Genomic DNA, 24,983 nt, shown 5'->3' with positions numbered 1-24,983 from the left:
AAGTCAATGGGAGATTGTACACAGGATGGTGGGCCCATTATGCTATATGTAGTATATAGCATTAGTGTCTAGGTTTACACAATCGTATTCTATGGCATTCGCATAAGTATGAAATCACCTAAGGAGGTATTTCTTGGAACACAGTCCTGGCATTAAGTGACCCATGACTATATAACTTTTTTCCTTCCTCTCTAAGGATAGAGCACTATATTGACTTTTAATGCAAGTTTATTTGGTTACTGATTTTAAATATCATATAAGGCAACTCAAACTTCTGATACTTGGTCAGTATTTTTGTTTAAGTGAGTAAGTACATAGGCTTAATTCACCATGATTTTTCTTCGAATTTCCCTATGACTAATGAAATTGAGCACATTTTTGGCTGCTAACCTTTTATTTGTACTGTGAAAAATATACATTTTAATTAATTTTAGCCTTAAAAAATTACCTATGACTATTAAATGTTTCCTAAAGACAACATGGGAACTTTGTCTCTGTGGCAATTCTTGAAAAAGTGGAATTACATAAGAAACTGAAATTTTGTAAAAGCTGAAGGGAAGGGCCCGGAGAGATAGCACAGCGGTGTTTGCCTTGCAAGCAGCCGATCCAGGACCAAAGGTGGTTGGTTCGCATCCCGGTGTCCCATATGGTCCCCCGTGCCTGCCAGGAGCTATTTCTGAGCAGACAGCCAGGAGTAACCCCTGAGCACTGCCGGGTGTGACCCAAAAACCAAAACAAAACAAAACAAAAAAGCTGAAGGGAAGAGGAATACTTAACAATAATCACATTACTTGAATGATAATATACAATACTACACATTTTTTACTTAAAAAATGCATATACTATGGAAGACATCCCAAATTTCGCACTGGCAACATTCATTAGAACTTCCGAATGAAAACTAATCATACTAGACTATTTTTTCTACCTTTCCTAAAGATCATATTTAAAAATATTTAAGTAACATTTTTAGAGATATTTCAGGTGTGCATACTAAAAATCAACACATGACTCAAAGTCAAATCAATGCATATTGTATAGTGCTTCATGCTAATAATTCAACATATTGGCCCCTTTTAGACTGGCACATTCCTCTCCCTCTGGTGATACCAACTACACCTAATTAGTGCAATACTAATTTAATCTAATATTCCAAACTGTTTGTTTTCCAAAGTGGGTAATACTGCCCCCTGGAGGATCTGCATGGTGCTTTCTGTTTGTTTTAACTTTTTTAATTAAAAGATATTTTTATATCTGGAATGATGAGGATTTAATCTGGGTCTGTCCCATGCAAGGAAAGTACCCTTCTTTGGCACTATCGCTCTGGCTCCTGTTTGCTTGCTTTAAAAAGATGGACTAGTGTGGAGTTTGAGAGATTGCTTTTCTGAGATGGTAGGTCAAATAACTATAGAAAACTCCAAATGACAGTCTGTTTTGTTTAATACCACATATGGTTGTAATCATGGAGTCTTTCTCCTCTGACTTATTTTTACTAAGCTCAATACTCTTTAGGGCCATTCATGTTGTTGCAAATGGCAATATTTCATTTTTTTAAATAGCTGACTAATAGTCCATTGTGCATATATACTCTATCTTCTTTATCCCATTATCTGTTTATACAGAATAAGTTCGGTTGTTTATAGCTCTTGGTAATTAAGAACAATAATGTGAGGTATATGTGAGTGGACAGAGCTCTTTTAATTAGTGTAGTCAGTTTTTATGTTTTATTTTATTTTATTTTTAGATTTTGGGTCATACTCAGAAATACTTAGGGATTACTCCTGGATGTGCACTCAAGAAATATTCCTGGTGGGCTCAAGGGACCATATGGGATGCCGGGGATTAAACCTGGATCAGCTATTTGCAAGGCAAAGCCTCTTACCTACTGTACTATTGTCCCCCTGACCCCAGTGTTTTTTGTTTTTTTTTGTTTGTTTGTTTTTGGTTTATGGGCCACACCTAGTGACACTCAGGGGTTATTCCTGGCTATGTGCTCAGAAATGGCTCCTGGCTAGGGGGGCCATATGGGATGCTGGGGGTTTGAACTGCGGTCAATCCCAGGTGAGCTGCAAGCAAGGCAAACGCCCTACCACTGCATCACCGCTCTGGCCCCTGACCCCAGCATTTCTGTATTCTTCAGATAAATATCCAGATGCTGGGTAACTAGGCTAGTAATTTTTAATTCTGTAGACTGCTTGTAACACTTGTAAAGGTTTACATTCCCACCAAGAGCATTCAAGGGTTTCCTTCTTTGCATGTATTCAATACTTGTTTCTTGTGTTTTGAATAATTCTTACCAGTGTGAATTCATATGTCATTGTTGTTTTGATTTGCATTTCCCTAATTATGTGAAAAAAGAAAACCTCCTTTCTTGGCCATCTGTATCTTCTCCAGAGGACTGTCTATTCAGTCTCTGCCTATTTTAAAAACTGGGTCTGAGGATCAGAAAGATAGTTCAACTAGTTGAACACGTTTTGCATGAAGAGGTCAGGTTTGATTCCCACCACCATATGGTCTTCTGAGAACTGCCAGGAGCAAACTCCAAAGACTGAATTGGGAATAGCCTCTGAGCACTACTATATGGCCCCCAAGTCAAAAAAAGTTTTAAAAAGTTTAAAGATAAAAATAAGACAAGGATTTATAAGGGGATCTGGGGGAGTTTTTTATTGTATCTTGTGTGTTATTTATGTGTTTTGGATAAATGTAAAAATGATTTAAAAGTATTTTTCCCATTCAGTAGAACTTTTTTCTTTTTATGATAGATTTTTCTGTTCTGCAGAAGAATTTCTCTTGTGAAGCAGCTGTCCACATCTCTCACTCATTAAAAGGATATGTTCTCTGTGCTTTCTTCTCTCTCTCTCTCTCTTTTTTTTTTTAAGATTTTGGGACATATCCAGCTGTGCTTAGAAATTACTCTTCAAAAGAAATTACACTTCACTCCAAGAATAGGGATCACTCCTGGGTCAGTCAAGTACAAGGCAAATCCCCTACCTGCTATACTATCACTCCATTCCCTGTGCTTTATTTTCTTTTATTTCAAATCCTTTTATTCTGAATCCTGATAGCACATGCATTATACATATATTTTTTCCATGTTGTAGCTGGAGCTTTACCTTCTTTTAATGTTATCTTTTGAATACAAACTATTCTCAATATTTGTAATAAATACCTAACAACATTTTCTTTCATGAAGAGTGCTTCTAAATTTCCTACTCCAAGTTCATGACAATATCTTTTTTTTTTAATTTATTTAAACACCTTAATTACATACATGATTGTGTTTGGGTTTCAGTCATGTAAAGAACACCACCCATCACCAGTGCAACATTCCCATCACCAATGTCCCAAGTCTCCCTTCGCCCCACCCGACCCCCGCCTGTACTCTAGACAGGCTCTCCATTTTCCTCATACATTCTCATTATTAGGACAGTTCAAAATGTAGTTATTTCTCTAACTAAACTCATCACTCTTTGTGGTGAGCTTCCTGAGGTGAGCTGGAACTTCCAGCTCTTTTCTCTTTTGAGTCTGAAAATTATTATTACAAGGGTGTCTTTCATTTTTCTTAAAACCCATAGATGAGTGAGACCATTCTGCGTTTTTCTCTCTCTCTCTGACTTATTTCACTCAGCATAATAGATTCCGTGTACATCCATGTATAGGAAAAATTCATGACTTCATCTCTCCTGACAGCTGCATAATATTCCATTGTGTATATGTACCACAGTTTCTTTAGCCATTCGTCTGTTGAAGGGCATCTTGGTTGTTTCCAGAGTCTTGCTATGGTAAATAGTGCTGCAATGAATATAGGTGTAAGGAAGGGGTTTTTGTATTGTATTTTTGTGTTCCTAGGGTATATTCCTAGGAGTGGTATAGCTGGATCGTATGGGAGCTCGATTTCCAGTTTTTGGAGGAATCTCCATATCGCTTTCCATAAAGGTTGAACTAGACGGCAATCCCACCAGAAGTGGATAAGAGTTCCTTTCTCTCCACATCCCTGCCAACACTGTTTATTCTCATTCTTTGTGATGTGTGCCATTCTCTGGGGTGTGAGGTGGTATCTCATCATTGTTTTGATTTGCATCTCCCTGATGATTAGTGATGTGGAACATTTTTTCATGTGTCTTTTGGCCATATGTATTTCTTCTTTGTCAAAGTGCCTGTTCATTTCTTCTCCCCATTTTTTGATGGGGTTAGATGTTTTTTTCTTGTAAAGTTCTGTCAGTGCCTTGTATATTTTGGAGATTAGCCCCTTATCTGATGGGTATTGGGTGAATAGTTTCTCCCACTCAGTGGGTGGCTCTTGTATCCTGGGCACTATTTCCTTTGAGGTGCAGAAGCTTCTCAGCTTAATATATTCCCATCTGTTAATCTCTGCTTTCACTTGCTTGGAGAGTGCAGTTTCCTCCTTGAAGATGCCTGTAATGTCCTGGAGTGTTTTGCCTATGTGCTGTTCTATATATCTTATGGTTTTGGGTCTGATATCGAGGTCTTTAATCCATTTGGATTTTATTTTCATACATGATGTTAGCTGGGGGTCTAAGTTCAATTTTTTGCAAGTGGCTATCCAATTGTGCCAACACCACTTGTTGAAGAGGCTTTCCCTGCTCCATTTAGGATTTCCTGCTCCTTTATCAAAAATTAGGTGGTTGTATGTCTGGGGAACATTTTCTGAGTATTCAAGCCTATTCCACTGATCTGAGGACCTATCCTTATTCCAATACCATGCTGTTTTGATAACTGTTGCTTTGTAGTACAGTTTAAAGTTGGGGAAAGTAATTCCTCCCATATTCTTTTTCCCAATGATTGCTTTAGCTATTCGAGGGTGTTTATTGTTCCAAATGAATTTCAAAAGTGTCTGATCCACTTCTTTGAAGAATGTCATGGGTATCTTTAGAGGGATGGCATTAAATCTGTATAATGCCTTGGGGAGTATTGCCATTTTGATGATGTTAATCCTGCCAATCCATGAGCAGGGTATGCGTTTCCATTTCCGTGTGTCCTCTCTTATTTCTTGGAGCAGAGTTTTATAGTTTTCTTTGTATAGGTCCTTCACATATTTAGTCAAGTTGATTCCAAGATATTTGAGTTTGTGTGGCACTATTGTGAATGGGGTTGTTTTCTTAATGTCCATTTCATCCTTATTACTATTGGTGTATAGAAAGGCCATTGATTTTCGTGTGTTAATTTTGTAGCCTGCCACCTTGCTATATGAGTCTATTGTTTCTAGAAGCTTTTTGATAGAGTCTTTAGGGTTTTCTAAGTAGAGTATCATGTCATCTGCAAACAGTGAGAGCTTGACTTCTTCCTTTCCTATCTGGATTCCCTTGATATCCTTTTCTTGCCTAATCGCTATAGCAAGTACTTCCAGTGCTATGTTGAATAGGAGTGGTGAGAGAGGACAGCCTTGTCTTGTGCCAGAATTTAGAGGGAAGGCTTTCAGTTTTTCTCCATTGAGGATAATATTTGCCACTGGCTTGTGGTAGATGGCCTTCACTATATTGAGAAAGGTTCCCTCCATTCCCATCTTGCTGAGAGTTTTGATCAAGAATGGGTGTTGGACCTTATCAAATGCTTTCTCTGCATCTATTGATATGATCATGTGGTTTTTATTTTTCTTGTTATTGATGTTGTGTATTATGTTGATAGATTTGCGGATGTTAAACCAGCCTTGCATTCCTGGGATGAAACCTACTTGATCGTAGTGGATGATCTTTTTAACGAGGCATTGAATCCTATTTGCCAGGATTTTGTTGAGGATCTTTGCATCTGCATTCATCAGTGATATTGGTCTGTAATTTTCTTTTTTGGTAGCGTCTCTGTCTGGTTTAGGTATCAAGGTGATGTTGGCTTCATAAAAGCTATTTGGAAGTGTTTCTGTTTGTTCAATTTCATGAAAGAGTCTTGCCAAGATTGGCAGTAGTTCCTCTTGGAAAGTTTGATAGAATTCATTAGTGAATCCATCTGGACCTGGGCTTTTGTTTTTCGGCAGACATTTGATTACTGTTTTAATTTCATCAATGGTGATGGGGGTGTTTAGATATGCTACATCCTCTTCCTTCAACCGTGGAAGATTATAAGAGTCCAAGAATTTATCCATTTCTTCCAAGTTCTCATTTTTAGTGGCGTAGAGTTTTTCAAAGTAGTTTCTGATTACCCTTTGAATCTCTGTCATATCAGTAGTGATCTCACCTTTTTCATTCCTGATACGAGTTATCAAGTTTCTCTCTCTCTCTTTCTTTGTTAGGTTTGCCAGTGGTCTATCAATCTTGTTTATTTTTTCAAAGAACCAACTTCTGCTTTCGTTGATCTTTCGGATTGTTTTTTGAGTTTCCACTTCGTTGATTTCTGCTCTCAGCTTTGTTATTTCCTTCTGTCTTCCTAGTCTTGGGTCCTTTTGTTGAGCATTTTCTAGTTCTATTAGCTGTGTCATTAAGCTACTCAGGTAAGCTCCTTCTTCCTTCCAGATGTGTGCTTGCAAAGCTATAAATTTTCCTCTCAGTACTGCTTTTGCTCTGTCCCATAAGTTCTGATAGTTTGTGTCTTTATTGTCATTTGTTTCCAGGAACCTTTTTATTTCCTCCTTGATTTCATCTCGGACCCACTGGTTATTGAGCATGAGGCTTTTTAACTTCCAGGTGTTAAAGTGTTTCTTCTGAGTCCCTTTGGAGTTCACAAATAATTTCAGAGCCTTGTGGTCAGCGAAGGTAGTCTGCAAAATTTCTATCCTCTTGATCTTATGGAGGTATGTTTTATGTGCCAGCATGTAGTCTATCCTGGAGAATGTCCCATGTACATTGGAGAAGAATGTGTATCCAGGTTTCTGAGGATGGAGTGTCCTATATATATCCACTAGGCCTCTTTCTTCCATTTCTCTCCTCAGGTCTAGTATATTGTTGTTGGGTTTCAGTCTGGTTGACCTATCCAGTGTTGACAAAGCTGTGTTAAGGTCCCCCACAATTATTGTGCTGTTGTTGATATTATTTTTCAGATTTGTCAACAGTTGTATTAAATATTTTGCTGGCCCCTCATTCGGTGCATATATGTTTAGGAGAGTGAATTCTTCCTGCTCTACGTACCCCTTGATTAATATAAAATGTTCATCTTTGTCCCTTACAACCTTCCTGAGTATAAAGTTTGCATTATCTGATATTAGTATGGCCACTCCGGCTTTTTTATGGGTGTTGTTTGCTTGGATAATTTTTCTCCAGCCTTTTATTTTGAGTCTATGTTTGTTCTGACTATTCAGGTGCGTTTCTTGTAGGTAGCAGAAGGTTGGATTGAGTTTTTTGATCCATTTAGCCACTCTGTGTCTCTTAACTGGTGCAGTTAGTCCATTGACGTTGAGAGAAAGAATTGTCCTGGGATTTAACGCCATCTTTATTTCAAAATTTGGTGTGTCTTTTGGGTAGTCTTGTCTTAGATTAGGCCTTTCAGTTTTTCTCTTGACTGGTTTTGTGTCTGTGAAGTTTCTGAGCTGTTTTTTGTCTGTGAAGCCATGTATTCTTCCGTCAAACCGGAAAGTGAGTTTTGCTGGGTATAGTATTCTGGGTGAAGCATTCATTTCATTCAGTCTTGTCACAATATCCCACCACTGCTTTCTGGCATTGAGTGTTTCTGGTGACAGGTCTGCTGTAAATCTCAGGGAAGCTTGCTTGAATGTGATTTCCCCTTTTGATCTTGCTGTTTTCAGAATTCTGTCTCTATCTGTGGGATTTGTCATTGTGACTAGGATGTGTCTTGGGGTGGTTTTTCTGGGGTCTCTTTTGGTTGGTACTCTTCGGGCATGCAGGATTTGATCACATATATTCTTTAGCTCTGGAAGTTTCTCTTTAATGATGTTCTTGACCATTGATTCTTCCTGGAAATTTTCTTCCTGGGTCTTTGGGACTCCAATGATTCTTAAGTTGTTTCTGTTGATCTTATCATAGACTTCTATTTTCATCTGTTCCCATTCTTTGACTAATTTTTCCATTGTCTGCTCATTTGCTTTAAGTTTTTTGTCCAATCTCTCCTGCTGTATGGAATTGTTATGTATCTCATCTTCCACAGCACCAAGTCTATTCTCAGCTTCTGATACCGTGTCACAGAGCTTATCCATTTTGTCATTCACTTCGTTTACTGACTTTTTCAGTCCTGTTAGTTGACATGTTATTTCAGTTTGGAGTTTTGTGATTTCTGTCTTCATATTTTCTTGGTTCTTATTAGTGTTCTGTTCAACTCGATCCATGGTTTCTTGGAGTCCGTTGAGCATCTTCCATATTGCTAGTCTAAAGTCCTTATATGAGAGGTTGATTAGTTGGTTGGTCATTATCTTGTCCTCAGAATTGTCATCTTCATTCTCTATGTCTGATGCTGGCCTGCGTTGTTTCCCCATTGTCACACTTGTATTGTGGGTTTTTCTACTTGTTGTGGTGGTATTCATTGTCTATATGATGCAGGCAGCACACTCCTCTGGCTCCTCCCTTTCTGGATGGGCTGACTTGCCTCTAAGGGAGGGGAGTCCTCCATGGATGAAGCCTCACACTGGGTCAAATCTTAGGCCCGAGCATGCAACAGAGAAGACAGTCCGGAGAGAAATGTTTGCTTCTGTGATATAGCGCCGTTCTTAGTGTGATTTTTCCTTCTTGTTGCAATGGAGTTCTTTCCTTAGAAAGAGTGCATGGCCGCGTAGCGAAGCGGAGCAGCCATGCTCCGCTGGAGCCTCTTTTTGCCCCACTCGCAAGAGTTTCACGCAAGAGGACAGTAGACAGACATAGACAGGTCACACTCACAGTTTTTCACAGTTGGGCCCCACTGGGCCGGTGTACTTTCGCGGATTTTCCCTGCCTGGTGTCCTCATGACAATATCTTAGGTATTCTTCTTCTTAAGTTTTGTTATTTGACTTTTTCATTTAAATCTATAGTTCACATAGAGATTATTTTGTTGAAATAAAATCCACGTTGCCTTTTTTTCTGACCATGTTGAAACTCAGTTTCTCTAGTACCATTTATTAAAACATAGCTCTACATATTTGACTGTTTCTGGATTCTTCCTATTCAGTTCTTGTCTATATTTGCCCAATAGCAATGACAGCATGTGATAATTACTAACTTTTTAATAAACCTAATGTCAAAAAGAGAAAATTCTCCTCCTACCTTGCCAACTTTTCCAATCTATTTTTTCTTTCTTAAATTCCATATACATTTTAAAATCAATTTATGGAATTTCACCAGAAAAAGAAATTGTTGGTGGGCTGGGGATATAGATCAATAGACCAGAGCATATGTCTTGCATGTGAGGCTATGAGTTCAATCACTACTAGGCATGGTGTGGTCTAGTGGCCCTACACATCCCTATAGTCAGGCACAGAGCCATCAGGCCTACACAGCTGAGAGTGACACCAGCTGTGATGTCAATGTAAGATTGCTTAGAGGAGTCATCTCTCCCTCCAAAAAAAGTTTGCTGGAATTTTAAGCGCAATGATATTTAATTCATATATCAGTGTATAGAGAAATTCTTTTTTTTAGTAGTCATATAAAATCTTTATTTAAGCACCATAATTACAGGCATGATTGGAGTTGAGTTTCAGTCATAAACAGAACACCCCCCTTCACCAGTGCAACATTCCCACCACCAATGCCCCCCCCTTCCCAACCCAACTATATTCGAGACAGGCATTCAATTCTCTCACTCATTAACACTGTCATGCTAGTTATTAGTGTAGGTATTTCCCTAACAGCATTCACCATTCTTGTGGTAAGGTACATATTGTGAGCCGGTCCTTTTGGCCCTTAAACTCTATTGTCTCTTGCCTTATTACAATAATGTCATTGATTTTTTTTGTTTTTTTTGGGGGGGCCACACCCGGTGGTGCTCAGGGGTTACTCCTGGCTGTCTGCTCAGAAATAGCTCCTGGCAGGCACAGGGGACCGTATGGGACACCGGGATTCGAACCAACCACCTTTGATCCTGGATTGGCTGCTTGCAAGGCAAATGCCGCTGTGCTATCTCTCCAGGCCCTTGTCATTGATTTTTTAAAAACCCATAGATCAGTGAGACTATTCTCACGCCCATTGATTTTAGTTTGTTTGTTTGGTTTTTTGCTATCTGTTCAATAGGGAATTCTGTCAGAAGAACCTCTCTGTCTAGAGTTCATGTTAGAACCAAGTTACTGGGATTGTTGGGCTTGTTCCCTCAGCCCCCAGATGCACCAATAATACCTTGTACTATTGTCCCCCTTTTGAATAGGCACATTAAAATGGGAAAATATATGCAATTTATATTATCTACTGTCTACTTACCCCTCTAGAAAAACAAAGTCCAAAAGGGAAGACTTGTTTGCTTAGAGGTCATACCCAGGGCTGTTTGTAAGGTATTCCCAGTTTTGTGGGAGTTACTTTCTCCTAACAGTGCCCAATGTCCAGGCAGTGCTAGGGATTAAACCCAGGCTTCCAACATGTGATGTAAAACAAACTTCTAATGTGCTTAACCCACTGAGTCATCTCTCTGATTCAAGATATTTTTCCTCTTTTGTTCTCTAAAGTCATTCCAATACCCAGACTAGTAGCAGATATAATCCTAACTCATTAAATAAATATTTGTTAAAATCATATGCACATTTGTAAGAACTTAAATTTAGAATGATCTCTTAAAAGTATTGGCTTTATGGTTAAGACATCCAGAACAGACAGATTTTAGTGGTTGGTTTGTCCTGGAATCTGAGGCTCTGGTTGTTCCTCCTTGGGCTCTTGGATAAAGTAACTACCAAGAAGAAAAAAGAATAATGATGAGGAAAATTTGTTTTAACTATGGCACATACTTCACTAAAGTAAAATAATGAGACAGCTTTCTTCTAAGAACTTACTTCTATTATCATAGTCTGTGTTCTAGGCTATTTGCTCTATTTGCTCAGGAAACACGAAGTATATATAATCCATGTATAATGGAGACACAAAGATGTTTAGCATAATACTAAACTACAGAGATTCATCACTTGGGAAAGGAGGTACTGACCCTCTTCCCAGCTAAGTGAGTTGTGATGGAGGCAATGATTTGCCATCTCTAACAGCAGGGACAATGGATGCTGATTCACCTTATCTGGAGGAAATAATGATTTAGACCTGACTAAAATAGAAAAACTGTGGTCTTTTGAGCCACATCAGAAGTAATTTCTGGGGCTGGAGAGATAGCATGGAGGTAAGGCATTTGCTTTTCATGCAGAAGGTCGGTGGTTTGAATCCCGGCATCCCATATGGTCCCCCGAGTGTGCCAGGAGCGATTTCTGAGCATAGAACCAGAAGTAACCCCTGAGTGCTGCCGGGTGTGGACACCCCCCCCCCCAAAAAAAAAGAAGTAATTTCTGAGTGGAGAGCCAGGACTAATCCCTGAACATATTCAGATATGGTCCCAGAACAAAACAAAACAATAACAACAACAAAATAAAACCCCTAAATAAACCAGCTCTTGAATTCTACTCTCCAGCACATTACCCTCTTTGGGTGCTGAATCTCACACCCAAAATCTGAGCATTCAGCACCCCTTTCTAAGATTTTGAGCTCCACAGCTCACTTGGTCTGCCCCAAGTGCTGAGCACTACACCACCGTACACTTCATTGTCTCTGGAACTGAGCCTTATATACCACTATACCTATCTGACTAAGATGGAGAAACATCCGTAACATACATACCTATATTGATATAGAAATGACCCTCATACACAAATACTAAATTCTGTCTCATTAACTTTCATCAACTCATCTGTAATCCATCTGATATAAGACAATACCCTGGAAAAATTCTTCTCTGTTCATAATGTTTGCTCTTTTCACCTTATATCTGCTATTCCTATCTTTCCTGATACTATTTCTACATGCCAATGACTCATAATATATTACTGATTTTTGTCTCTATGGTTAAACTTTTCAAAGATATGGCTGATAATATTTTTCCAGCAATAAACCTGAAGATTTGGTGTGGGGATAGGATCTTTCTGCTCCTATATACTCAGCCCAAGTCAGTCCTTAGCCTTACCACATTGCCACAAATTGAGCAATGTCAATGGAATTTACTCTGTCTGACTGATATCCTTCTTTTCCAGTAAATATCAAGTTAAGGATTATAAAGATGATCCCAGAAATCCTTATAGGGCAAAGTATGAATGCAAACATTCTTATAACTATTTGGTCAGTACAACATGGCTTTCCTTTGTCCCCATCACTTTCCTTCAGTCCAAATATTCAAATCAAGATGAGACCAGACCTTAAACAATAAGAAGAAAGTTGGTTCCTAGTCCTGCAGAAGGGAATATTTTCTAATTTTTTTTAAAAAACAATGTACATTTTTTGGCCTGCTCATGTTTTTTTATATATATCATACATTTGGAATTCTCATAAATACTTAAATAATATTTTGAACAGCATTCTTGGCATAATAGGTGTTCAGTTTGGTAAATATTCACTATTGAGGTTAATAGATAACCTTTTATCATCTCATAATACAAGTAAAAAAGGAGAATAAGTCTAATTATTTTCACTAAGCAGAGAGATCTAGGGTCTTTTATAATCATAGAGACTACTGTAAACCTTGGGAATCAGAGAAATTCTCTACAGAGCACAGCACAAACTTCATGAAAATCGTGACTTTTTTTAATATCCTGGATTTTCTGAAGACAGAAAAAAAACTAAATAGGGTACATGAAGTATAACTTTGCCAGATGCTGCCAGAAGGCCTGCTTTAAGGATCTTATCCAGGAAATAAAGCAGAATAAAATAGAGAAGTGAGTAAACCATAGGGATGGACATATATCACTCAGATATCAGAGCCTGAATTTTCTGAATTATTCAGAGTTGTGTCTACAGTGCGAAACTTCAAAAGGTGAGTTAGCCTTTTCTCACAAAGAATAGGCTTGTTACCACTCAGTATAAAAAGTAGTGACTTTCATTGGCCATGATTCTACTATCATAGAAGCCCTTTTTGTGCAAGCATTATGGCCCCTGTCGCATCCTCCTGGAACTTAGGGACACAAAAAATCAATACAAACCCATCAGGAAGCTCTGATAATTTCTCCTGCCATAGGCAATGAAGTACTTTTATCTCTATACAAGAGCCTTATGTTTTCTTTTGGTATCCATAGAGTAAGAGATAACAGGTTAATTTTCAAGTAGAGTAAACGTTTTTACTCTAGGGCCAGAGAAATATTGCAGTGGTTGGGTTCTTGCCTTGCATTGGCCAATTTGGCTTCAATCTTTAGAATCATAAATGGTTCTCCAGCACTGTTTGAATGAATCGTGAATCCTCAGAGCAGAGCCAGGAATAAGCTTTGAGCATTGTTATGCATGCCCCTTCCGCAAAGAGTTTTTGCCTCGAACTATTAATTTATAATTGGCTTCTCAATTCTGAGAAATAATACTACATAAATAACTAACATCTGCAAACATAATTATAATAGTAAAATAATGTCTTAATAAATTTAGTTGAGTCTTGTTCAATTTGTATGGAAAGCAGTATGAACAGTTCTCAATGAATTCAGAATTGAATTGTCATATGACCCATCATTTCTACTTCTGGGTATCTATCCCCAGGACAGGAAAACATTCCTTTAAAAGGGCATGCACAACACTATTCACTGCGGGACTCAGTAAATTAACTAAGGATTAGATTCAACCTAGATATTGAACAACAGATGAGTGGATCATGAAAATGTGGTACATATATACAAATAAATACTACACAGTTGTAAGGAATGATACAATCACGCAATTTGCTGCAACATGGATGAATTTGGAAGATACTATGTAAATGAAGTAAACCAGAAGAAGAAAATATAGGGTGTCATAACTTATATATGATATTTAGAATAACAGCATGAAGAAATGCAATGGTTTAAATAGAGATTATTGTCTAGAACACCCTTGCCCAGAGTATAGTGAAGACAAGAGAAGAAATTGAATAGAAGAGAAAGACAGATGTGAAATAATGGGAGACAGGGCCAAGGGGACTCAGGTGCAATTGTGGTGTTATGAAAGGATAGAACTTGGGGACCAAGGGAATAGCAGAGTGGGTAGGTGTTCATCTTGCATGCAGCTGACACTATTTTGATCCCCAGTGTTCGATAGTCTTCCAAACCTGTCAGGAATGATTTCTGAGCAAAGAGCCAGGATTAAACCCCTGAATGTCACCAGGTATGGTCCAAATACAAACAAACCAAAACAAACAAAAGGACAGAACTAAATGTCCAAACCACAGAATCAACAATAATAAAATCACAAGACCCAAACTTTTATGACTAAACTTAAAAAAGTAAAAAGTTTCTGTTAAGATAGCAGGCTGGGACAGATGAGTGGGGATAGAATGACTCTGGAAACATTGGTGTAGGAGGGTTGACACTAGTGGTAGAATTTGTGCTGAAATATTGTATGTCTAAAACTTAATTATAAATAACTTTGTAAATCACAATGATTTAAATACAAATTTAAATAAAAATAAATTTAGTTGAATAAGTTTTGCTATATGCAGAACTTATCTACTTCATGCATCTCAGAGGAGGCATCAGAGCTACCCTTTGGGCCCCAGATAACTAACTTGTTCCTAGAGTTAAGCTATTTTAGTCCTTATTAAGCTGTATGAAAGATCTGGAAGTATGCTTTCTTTTGTATCAGTCATTAATAATTAGCACAGTGATCAGATGAGTCCTAGCTCCATTAACAACGTTTTCATGAAAAGGACATCAGACAGAGTATATGTTTCCTTCATGAAAGTCTTCTCAGAGGACTACTGTGAACTACATTTTCAAATAGCTTTACTGAATATCACTGACATATGATACATAGGATATATTTAGAGTTCATGACTTGATAAGTTTTGACATATGTATTTGCTTGTGAAGTAGTCATCACAATAAAGGTCATGAACACATTCATCATTTCCCAAGACTTTCACATGTCCTTTGGTAACCAATTTTCTTAACTTCCATCTTTAGTCAACCACATATCTTGTTTATCTCACTACATATGAATTAACAGAAGATTAGTTAAACTTCCTAAAAAATGTGAGCAAACTTTCATGAAGTTTAACTTATGGTACAGAGACATACTTAAACTGATTTAAGTCCAATACCATGAAAAGAGAATTTATGATAGCAAAAATTTCCTTCTTCTACCATATACACTGGGGTTAACTGCACCATAATAAGATTTATTTGTTACTATTCAATCTATAGTTTTCATTCTTTCTACCTTTTTAGAGTTCAGTACATATAATTTTTGGGGATTTTTTGACCAGCATAATTGTTTTTAATTGTTTTAAGATTCATCCATGATATTCCTTTTTTGTTATTTTGGTTTTGGTTTTTGGGTCATATTCAGTGGTGCTGGGGTTACTCTTAGGGGAGTGATTTTGTTGTTGGGGCCCCATGCATTGCCAGAAATTGAATCTAGGGTACTCACATGCAAGATCTGCACTATAGCCTTTGGATCTAGCTCCCATTATAATCTGTTCATTTTGGAGAGCTTACCCCACTTCAATAATTTAACCTTTTTATCATTAATGGCATTCCATTTTACTGATATACCACAATTTGCTTACCCATTCCCTTCCTGACGGTTATTTGTACTCATTCTAGTTTAGGGCTAATTAAACAGGGATGTAAAAGTCTTCATACAATCATGTAGTTTTGTTTTTCTTGGGTTTAAAACAAAGTCAACTTAGTCATGCTTTAAATTTAAGAAAATGTCTAAATATTTTATCTAAATATGTTGTATTGTATTACATTTCTGGTGCAATGTATGTCATCACTTCATTTTGTCTTATTTTTTTAATCAGGTATCTCCCCAATGGGCTCAGAAATCATTCAGTACAGTGCTCAAGAGTCACTCAGGGATGCTTGTAACTATTCAGAGCCAGGAGTTGAACCAGGGATATGTACTCTAGCAGGGATATGTACTCTAACTATCTGAGTTATTTTCCTAGCCTGATTTTGTCAGGCTTTTAAATTTTTAATTAGTCATTCTAATGGTATTTAATAATGTTTTAAATTTTTATTTCACTAATGACAAATTGTGTTGTTTATTGAGCTTCACCCAGCTATGTTCAGGGATCCCTTCTGGTGGGGCTCTAAGAATTATATGGAAAGCCCAGGACTGAACTTAGGTAGGCTACCTGCAAGACAAATGCTTTTAACCACTATTATTTCTCTGGCATGAGCTTTTTTTCATATGCCTATTTGCCATATCCTATCATATTTGTCTGACATGTTTATTTAAATATTTCATTTATCCTCTATTTGACTATTTTATTATTTAGTTCTTGGTGGGTTTTTTTTTTTTTAGATTCTTGCTATAGATTTACATTTATTTAAGGATATAACATTAATGACTTGCAAATACCTGTTTTGGTTTGTTTGTTAGTATATACCATTTTTTGTTTGTTTCTGGGTCAACCTGGTAGTGCTCAGAGTTTACTCCTGACTACTCTAGGGGACACATCTGGAGATGCTGGGGGACCACATGCAGTCCTGGAATTTGAACTAGTGTCAAGGCCACATTCTCATGATAGATAAACACTAACATTTCTTCTATCTCTCCAGCCCATACAAATATTTTGTTAGTGTGTAATTTTTCATTTTATTAAGGTTCTCTTTAGAAGATGTTTTAATTTCTGATTAAGCCTATTTTATCAATGCTTCCTTTTTCATGTTTCTCAAGTTATAGTTAAGACATTTTTGCTTATTCCAAAGTCACAAATATTTTCTTATATATATTTTTTTTGTTTTTTGGGGGTCACAACTGGCCATGCTCAGGGGTTACTCCTGGCTCTATGCTCAGAAATCACTCCTGGCAGGCCTGGGGGGCCATATAAGATGCCGGGATTCGAACCACCGTCTTTCTGCATGCAAGGCAAACACCCTACCTCCATGATATCTCTCCAGCCCTTTTCTTATATTTCTTTTGAGAAAATTATAATTAGATTCAAATTCCAGAATTAAATATATGATATACTTCAGAATTTGATATAAGATATATATCAAAGTCCATTTTGCTGTGGAAATTCAGTTGAGGTAGTATTATTTGTTGAAAAGAATGACTATCCCTTCTCTACTGACTTGGCAGGAAACCTCTGATGTAAGAATTTTCCATATATATGTAGGTTTATTTCTTTATTCAATTTTGTTGATTTATATGTCCTTCTTTGTCTAATACCAAGCTGTCTTCAATACTTTCAGTTTGTGGTTAAGTCTTGAAATCAGATGATCCTAATTCTAGGAATTTATCCCTTTAAAGATAATTTGGCTTTTTGAGAGACTGGTTATAAAATTCATTTTCCATATAAATTTTAGAATCAGCTTTGGATTTCAATTTATACAAAAATCTGCCAGCTTGGATTGTGACAATTAAGATTAGATAATAAGTAATTGCTAATAATATTAAATCTTCCATCTTTAAACAAGTATCTGTCCATTAATTTTGTCTTTATTTATCTGTATTTAATTCACCATGACAGTTAGTTATTCATGATGAGGTTTTACAATGTTCTAACACCAATCTTTTCACTGGCATCTACATCTTTCCACCAAAGTTCTGTTTTCTTTCCATTCTCCTAACCTACCTCTGTGACAGGCACTTGTTTCTTTTTCTTTTATCCTTTGAGGCACTGTGGTTTATAATACGGTTACTGATAGGGTATCAGGCATATCACTTTACCTCCTCTCAGCACCTAATCCTTATTTAGACCACTTCTCTCTATCACTGCTGTAGTGATCCCTTTCCTGGCCTATTTCTGCTCTCTCTACAGTGACAAGATTCCTTCTAAGGACAAGCTCTCCTGCTCTTTGGTTCATTAATTTTGGATTTCTTTAACTTCTCTCACTAATGGTTCATAATTTACTGTAGTAAGGCATTTCACATGGTTAGATTAGCAATATTTTCAGTTTTTATATTATCTCATATTACTAAAATTCATATTTTTGATTTACTGAATATGGTATTTTTAGCATAGAAATACAACTGAGTTTTGTACAGTGATTTTTAATTCTGGACTCAGTTACAATTGTGATAGTATTTGTTTTGTGGGCTTCAATTCAGGCCTTTATTCACACAAAGTAAGTACTTTGCTGCTGCATTGCACAGCCCAACCTAATTATAATAACTTTTGAAAAAGTATGTTCTACTAATTTTCTGTATAGACTAACAGATTACTGGAGAGAAAACTCATTTTCATTCTTCTTTTTTCAACTGTAAGAAGTCAGCCAGGATACTCTTGGCTCTGTATTCCAGGGTTCCTCTTGGCAGTATTCAATAGACACATGTGGTGCCATTGATCAAACCAAAGTTGGCCATGAGTGGGCAAGTGTGTAAGCCCTGTATCTTTCCAGTTCTTCATCACCAATATTTGAAAAAAAAAAAGTGGTAAAAACAGATATGTCTTCTTTATTAATTTTTTGGCTTGTTTTTGGGTCAAACTCAGTGGCCCTCAGGGGTTACTCTCAGCTCTGCACTCAGAAATTACTCCTGGCAGGCTTGGGGGACCATATGGGATACTGGGGATTGAACCTGGGTCCATCCTGGGTCGTCCGCTTGCAAGGCAAATGCCCTACCACTATGTATCTTGCAGCCCTTCTTTATTAACTTAGTGGGAAGAAAATCAATATTTTATCTTTTACACATTGCTGAGTTGAAGGTTTTTTAGTATTCCTAGTTTTTTGAGCTCACTGGTACAGATATGTATCATTTTATTTTATTTGGGATCCTTACATTAAAATGTGTAATATATTTTATGTAATACATTTAAATGTAATTTTTAGCATACATAATTAAAAGAACAGGGATATGATTTCTATATCTATTAAAGTGATTTTGTAGGGTTTTATTTTTTTGAGATGGTAAGTATAATGAATTATATTAATAGATCCTTGAATCTAAACCAATCTTGGATTTCTGGGATAAATTTCATTATATTATAACTCATTTTTGATTTGTTGTTCTACTGAATCAGCAAAAATTTCTTTAGAAATTTGGGTCTATGCTCATGAAGAACATTAGCTTATATATATTTTTTTCTCTTCTTTTTTTTTTTTTTTTTTTGGTCACAACCGGCAGCGCTCAGGGATTGCTCCTGGCTCTATGCTCAGAAATCGCTCCTGGCAGGCTAGGGGGACCATATAGGATGCCAGGATTCGAACCACCATCCTTCTGCATGCAAGGCAAATGCCTTACTTCCATGCTATCTCTTCGGCCCCATAATTTTTTTTCTTGCAACATCTTTAGTATGTTTTAATTGGGCTAAAGCTGTCCTCATAAAGTGAATCAGAAAATATCATTCTGAGCATTACAGAGGAGTATATTTTTTAAAGCTCATAGTATTTCTAAATTATAGGAACAGTTTGGCTAAATGCATGTGGCTAAGGATCTCTCACAGAAGGCAGCCACGGTGTCAGTCCTGGCTTCAGTCCTCTTGGGCTCATGGGGGGTGGAGTGGAGTGAGAGGAGATATACTTCAAAGCTCATTCACCTTGTTCTTAGCAGGCCTCAGAGGATCTATTTTCACACTCACTCACAGCTATTTATAAGCTTCAGGTCTGGTGACTAAAGACTTGGAATATCATTTTCTTGCCAAGAGGGATCTCCATAAGCAGTTTACAACTTGGCAGACTGCCTTTGAGTGAACAAGTAAAAAGACCCAAGATGGAGTCATAGTCATTTGGTAACCTATCTCCAAAAGAATATTTCATTAATAAGCAAGTTTTAAGTATAGTTTGTATTCAAGAAAAGGTGAACTATCAGAAGGTAAGAATAGCTGAAGAAAAATTTGTTGTTTATCGTCTTATTATTCTTTTAATACATGTAGAATCTTTAGTGATATCTGAACAATGTTATTGATATTCATGAAAAAATTGGAGTTTTACTGTTTTCCTATTTCCTATTTTGGGATTCCTATTTTAGGAATGAATTTTCTATTTTAGGAATGAATTTTGTAATTCATTTGTTCTTTGTTTCTGCTTTGTTGACGTCTCTCTGCTTTCCTAATATGAAGGTTAGTGCTAGAAATTTTCCGTATTATTTTAATAGCATAAATAAATTTTACTATGCTCCCTTTCATTTTCCATTCAGATTAAACTATTGTCTAGTATTTTTTTTGGATTCTTATTGTTTGTTTGTTTTTTTCTTCTCTTTTTTTGGGGGGGTGTTTTGGGCCACACCCGTTTGACGCTCAGGGGTTACTCCTGGCTATGTGCTCAGAAATCGCCCCTGGCTTGGGGGGACCATATGGGACGCCGGGGTATCGAACCACGGTCCGTTCCTTGGCTAGCGCTTGTAAGGCAGACACCTTACCTCTAGCACCACCTTCCCGGCCCCGTTTGTTTGTTTTTTTAAGTATTCTATTTAGTTTCTAAATATTTCAGAATTTTCTAGAACTCATTCTTTTTTTTTTTTTTAATTTATTTATTTATTGGTTTTGGGGCCACACCTGGCAGTGCTCAGGGTTTAATCCTGGTTCTTCATTCAGAATTTCTCCTAGCAGGCTCAGGGACCATATGGGATGCCGGGAATTGAACCGGGTCCCTACTAGGACAGCCGAATGCAAGGCAAACGCCCTACCATTGTGCTATTATCTCTCTGGCCCCTCTAAACTCATTCTATTAAAATTTCTCATTTAATTTCACTGCAGTCAAGAGAACAATGTCTGTATGATTTGAATTAAATTTGATGAACAATTTTCCATGGCTCAGAATATGACCTATCCTGGTAAATGTTCCAAGTGTACTCAAAAATAGTGAATGTTCTGCTATTGTAGGGTGCAGAATTATACAAATGTCAATTAGAACAAGTTGGTTTATGGAGTTGTTTGAGTTTTTTAACCTATATATTATCTCAGGTAGTCTACATTTTAAAATGTTACCGAAAATTAGACATCTGAAAACTCAACTTGAACGTTATTATAACATTTTATTAAAATACTTCTCATGGAGACAGAAAGAAAATACAGCAAGTAAGGCCCTTGCCTTGCATGTGGCTATCTGGGGTTAAATCTCTGATACTACATATGATGTCCACTGATATTTATGGATCATTACAAGATGAGATTCCTAAGCATGGAGCCAGGAGAAAGCCCCTGAGCACAGCCAAGTGTAATCCCAAAAGAAAAATACAAAAACCAAACAACCTAATTTCTAGAATACATATGAAAATAGTGTATTGTGGAAAAACTAATAAAGTTATAACAAACAAAACATTTAACTTTGTACATACTACTAATAAAAATAATTATCTATAATAACCCAATTTAAGACAAGATCATAGTGGATACTTGCAGATTTAAATCTATAAGATATAAGTCATTGAGGGGATTTATATCCCTTAGAAAATAGTCATAAAACTTTAATTTTTTTAATTTAATTTTTTTAATTTTTTTTTTGTTTTTGGGCCTCACCTGGCAGCGCTCTGGGATTACTCCTGGCTCTGTGCTCAGAAATTGCTCCTGGCAGGCTTGGGGAAGTGTATGGGATGCTAGGGATTGAACCTGGGTTGGCTGTATGCAAGGCAAACACCCTACCCACTGTGCTACAGCTCTAGCCCCAGTCACCAAAATTTTAAAAACTGCTCTTGATCAGTATTTTCTTTTAGCATTAGTTGTTTTTAAACACAAAGGAAATGTCTTTTTTGCTTCTTCACCTGCTCCCATAGCTTCAGTAGCAATTCTTGAAGTCATTATATACCAACTACTCTTGGCACTGAGAAGACAATGTCATAGCCTAAAGCTTCCTTCCTTATTTTAGTAAGAAATCTGGCTTATGGGGGCCCGGAGAGATAGCACAGCGGTGTTTGCCTTGCAAGCAGCCGATCCAGGACCAAAGGTGGTTGGTTCGAATCCCGGTGTCCCATATGGTCCCCCGTGCCTGCCAGGAGCTATTTCTGAGCAGACAGCCAGGAGTAACCCCTGAGCACTGCCGGGTGTGGCCCAAAAACCAAAAAAAAAAAAAAAAAAAAAAAAGAAATCTGGCTTATGAATGCTATCTAACACTAATTTGAGGCTGGATTGATAGCTTGGTGAGTAGGGTGTTTGACTGTCATAGGATTGAATGGATTCATCCCCAGTACTCCATATGGTCTTATGAGCCTGTCAGGAGTGAACATTAAACAAAAAAGTCATGAGTAAGCCCTAAGTATGACTGGGTATGTCCTCAAAACAAAAATAAAAACACCCACTATGGTTGGAGCAGTGGTGCAAGTGGTAAGGCGTCTGCCTTGCATGCGCTAGCCTAGGATGGAACACGGTTGGATCCCTGGCATCCCATATGGTCCCTCAAGCCAGGAGCAATTTCTGAGTGCATAGCCAGGAGTAATCCCTGAGCGTTATTGGGCATGGCCCAAAAACCAAAACCAGAAAACAAACAAACAAACAAACAAACAAAAAACACCCAGGAATTTTCTGGGTAGGGATAGTAAAAGATAAACCAATGACTTTATTTCATAATTTGCCAATTGAGTAAATATGCATGATAGAAATATGTTACACACACCTTAATAGACTTAATACTTGATAATTATCCATGAAATACAAGCTTTTCTAATCATTTTAGCAATAGACTTCACTGGGGTTTAAATTGCTTTCTTCCTAGAATCAGTGAAATTTACTGAGCATCTATATGTTCCAGAGACTGTTCAAATCAGTAGAAAGTTCCCAGTTGTTTGTGGGCTGCATTTTGGTAGGGGGTTATAGAAAATAAATAGGTAACACCAGAAGGTTATACTTGCTATACAAAAATACAGGGTGAAAGAATATAGAATGCAAATAGAGAGTCATGTAGATAGGAAAATCAAAGAAGGTATTTTGAAAAGGTGATGTTTGAACCAAGACTTTTTAGATGAGAAAATCTATTCTGAAGAAGATTGTAAGGCATCAGAAATGGAACAGTAAGCTAAATGCATTGAAATGGACAGTAAGTTTAGTGTATCTGAAACGTAGGACGAATGGGGACTGAGAACCACTTTGAAGATGCCCACACTACTGATACTCATGATTAAATAATGATGAAGACAAGATTCTAGAAATCACTTTAGCATAAGTTGTTCTTTGCTTCTTTAGTTACTTCTAGAATTCATAGATACTGATTTTGATGTGCCCACCAGGCAATATTGTCAAGCGTAGCAAATATTTTGTATGACTTCACTATTTGTACAGAAACAATCAGCCACAGAGACTGGTTCCTATAGTGTCATCCATAAACTTTAAAATGCTATTTTGGAATATTTTACTACATCATTTCTGATTCTAGTTATAAAAGCCTTCATCTTCTTAGGACAATATTCTTCTTTATGAATACTTTATTGTCTTAGGATATTCCTGTAGCAGTTAGCAAAAATAATGGGCTATCTTTCTCATTCAAGAGTAAACTATCCTGCAGGAACAAAATTATTCCAAGGGGACCAGAGAAATAAATAGTACAGCTTTGCAAGTGGCTGAACTGGGTTTAATCCTCAGCACCTCAGATGGTCCCCAGAGACTACTCTGAGCACAGAGCCCAAAGTAAGCCCTAAGCACAGCTGGTATGGCCTAAAAACCAATAAACAAAAAAAAATTATTTCAAGGTGGAACATCTTACAAAGTTTAATACCATAAAAAGAGACGCAAGCTGATATAAGTTGGCATCTCACAATGTCAAAATAATAGTAACATTTTAAAGAGTGTTTTGTTTATTTTCAGTGGGGGCTCCCAAGCAGTGCTCAGGAGACCTGGGGCCACTTCTGATGATACCCTGGCTGTGCTGGATGGACAGTTCAGTACTCAGGCTCAGCAATATTAGGGACCACCAGATTCATATCCAGTTACTGCTTGGGGTCTATGAAGTGCTTGAGACTAAACTCAGAACCTCCACCTGTTAAGCATGTATCAGACCTTTCAATCACCTTCCTTGCTCCACTGAGTTTTATAATTTAGGTCAGAATTCTTCAACTTTTTTTTTATACCTGCAGACTAGCACCTGTCCTGTACACCACAAACCAAAAGTTCAGCCTTTCTAAACCTGTCTGGTCCCATGAATAAATAGTTGATGACCACTGTTTAGAGATTATAGAAAATAATCACTAGCATAGGGGGTGATTACCTGTTCTTCCTGCAGCGAATCGTGAAGCCAAGGAAAAAAACTACCAAAAGAAGTCCACAGCTGAGAAAAGTCCAAACAATACCCAAGAGCACTGGAGATAATGAAGAAATAGTCTTGCTGATGTGATGGGAAGAAGTCTGAGGACACAATAGAGAAGCTATTAGGAACAAAGATCATACAGATCAGACATGATCACAAAATAGCATTTCCTCCTGATCCTTATCACCACCATAAAAAATGCCACTAACAGAAATTACAATAGCAACAGCATAGATAATCTGAGTAGCCCTGATACCCCAAGACTGTTCACTTACAATTGTTGTCCTGCAGAGATGGTGAAGGGGTCTCCAATCCAGCTCCTGATCAGAGAAACTGTCACATAATTCAGAACAGTTTATTTCAGGCTCCATGTCATCACATGTTCCTCTGTGTGCTTAGTCACAGTCTTAGCTGATTGCTGGGAAGTTACCTGCAGGTAACCTTTGACGAAAGCACAAGAGCATTTCAAATCTCTTCATGGGTGACCTTTTGGAGTTGGCTTCTGGTGCAGAATCTGGGACAAATAAGCCATTCAGATGGAAGGGAAGGCACATTACACCAGGGTCCTGCATCATAAACCCTTCAGACTCTTCTGCTGTCAGTGTAGACCTTGACATTCAGGAGTGGGCATCTCAGTAACCATTCATTTATACAAACTGCCACCAGATGGCAGTCACTGCTCCAGTACTTTCACATGTGCCTGGAAGACAAGAAGTTATTAAAAAATCAACTATGACTACATATACACAAAACATGTTTGTGTAATGTATTAATGAACAGAAGTTTCAAAATATTTTATATTTAACTATACAGTTTTCACTTGTATCAAATATATAAATACAAAATAAAGATTAATAAATCTAAATA

General features: G+C 37.3%; 1 protein-coding gene across 2 annotated transcripts in view; it reads right to left on the bottom strand.

Moving 5' to 3' along the window:
• Window positions 1-24,603, bottom strand: part of GPR156 (G protein-coupled receptor 156) — an 87,000-nt gene extending 62,397 nt beyond the window's left edge. For both annotated transcript variants that reach the window (XM_049785888.1, XM_049785889.1), the window contains exons 1-2: window positions 24,392-24,603; window positions 24,078-24,214 (exon numbers count right to left, since the gene is read on the bottom strand). In XM_049785888.1, coding sequence (XP_049641845.1) covers window positions 24,078-24,214; window positions 24,392-24,487 — 233 coding nt within the window. In that variant the 5' untranslated portion in view covers window positions 24,488-24,603. The remainder of the gene's footprint in view (window positions 1-24,077; window positions 24,215-24,391) is intronic.
• Window positions 24,604-24,983: the final 380 nt, after the last annotated feature.

This window comes from Suncus etruscus, chromosome 13 (assembly GCF_024139225.1).
Source record: "Suncus etruscus isolate mSunEtr1 chromosome 13, mSunEtr1.pri.cur, whole genome shotgun sequence".
Taxonomy (NCBI): domain Eukaryota; kingdom Metazoa; phylum Chordata; class Mammalia; order Eulipotyphla; family Soricidae; genus Suncus; species Suncus etruscus.
Note: the sequence above shows the minus strand (reverse complement) of the source record. Positions and strands in the feature narration are given on the sequence as shown.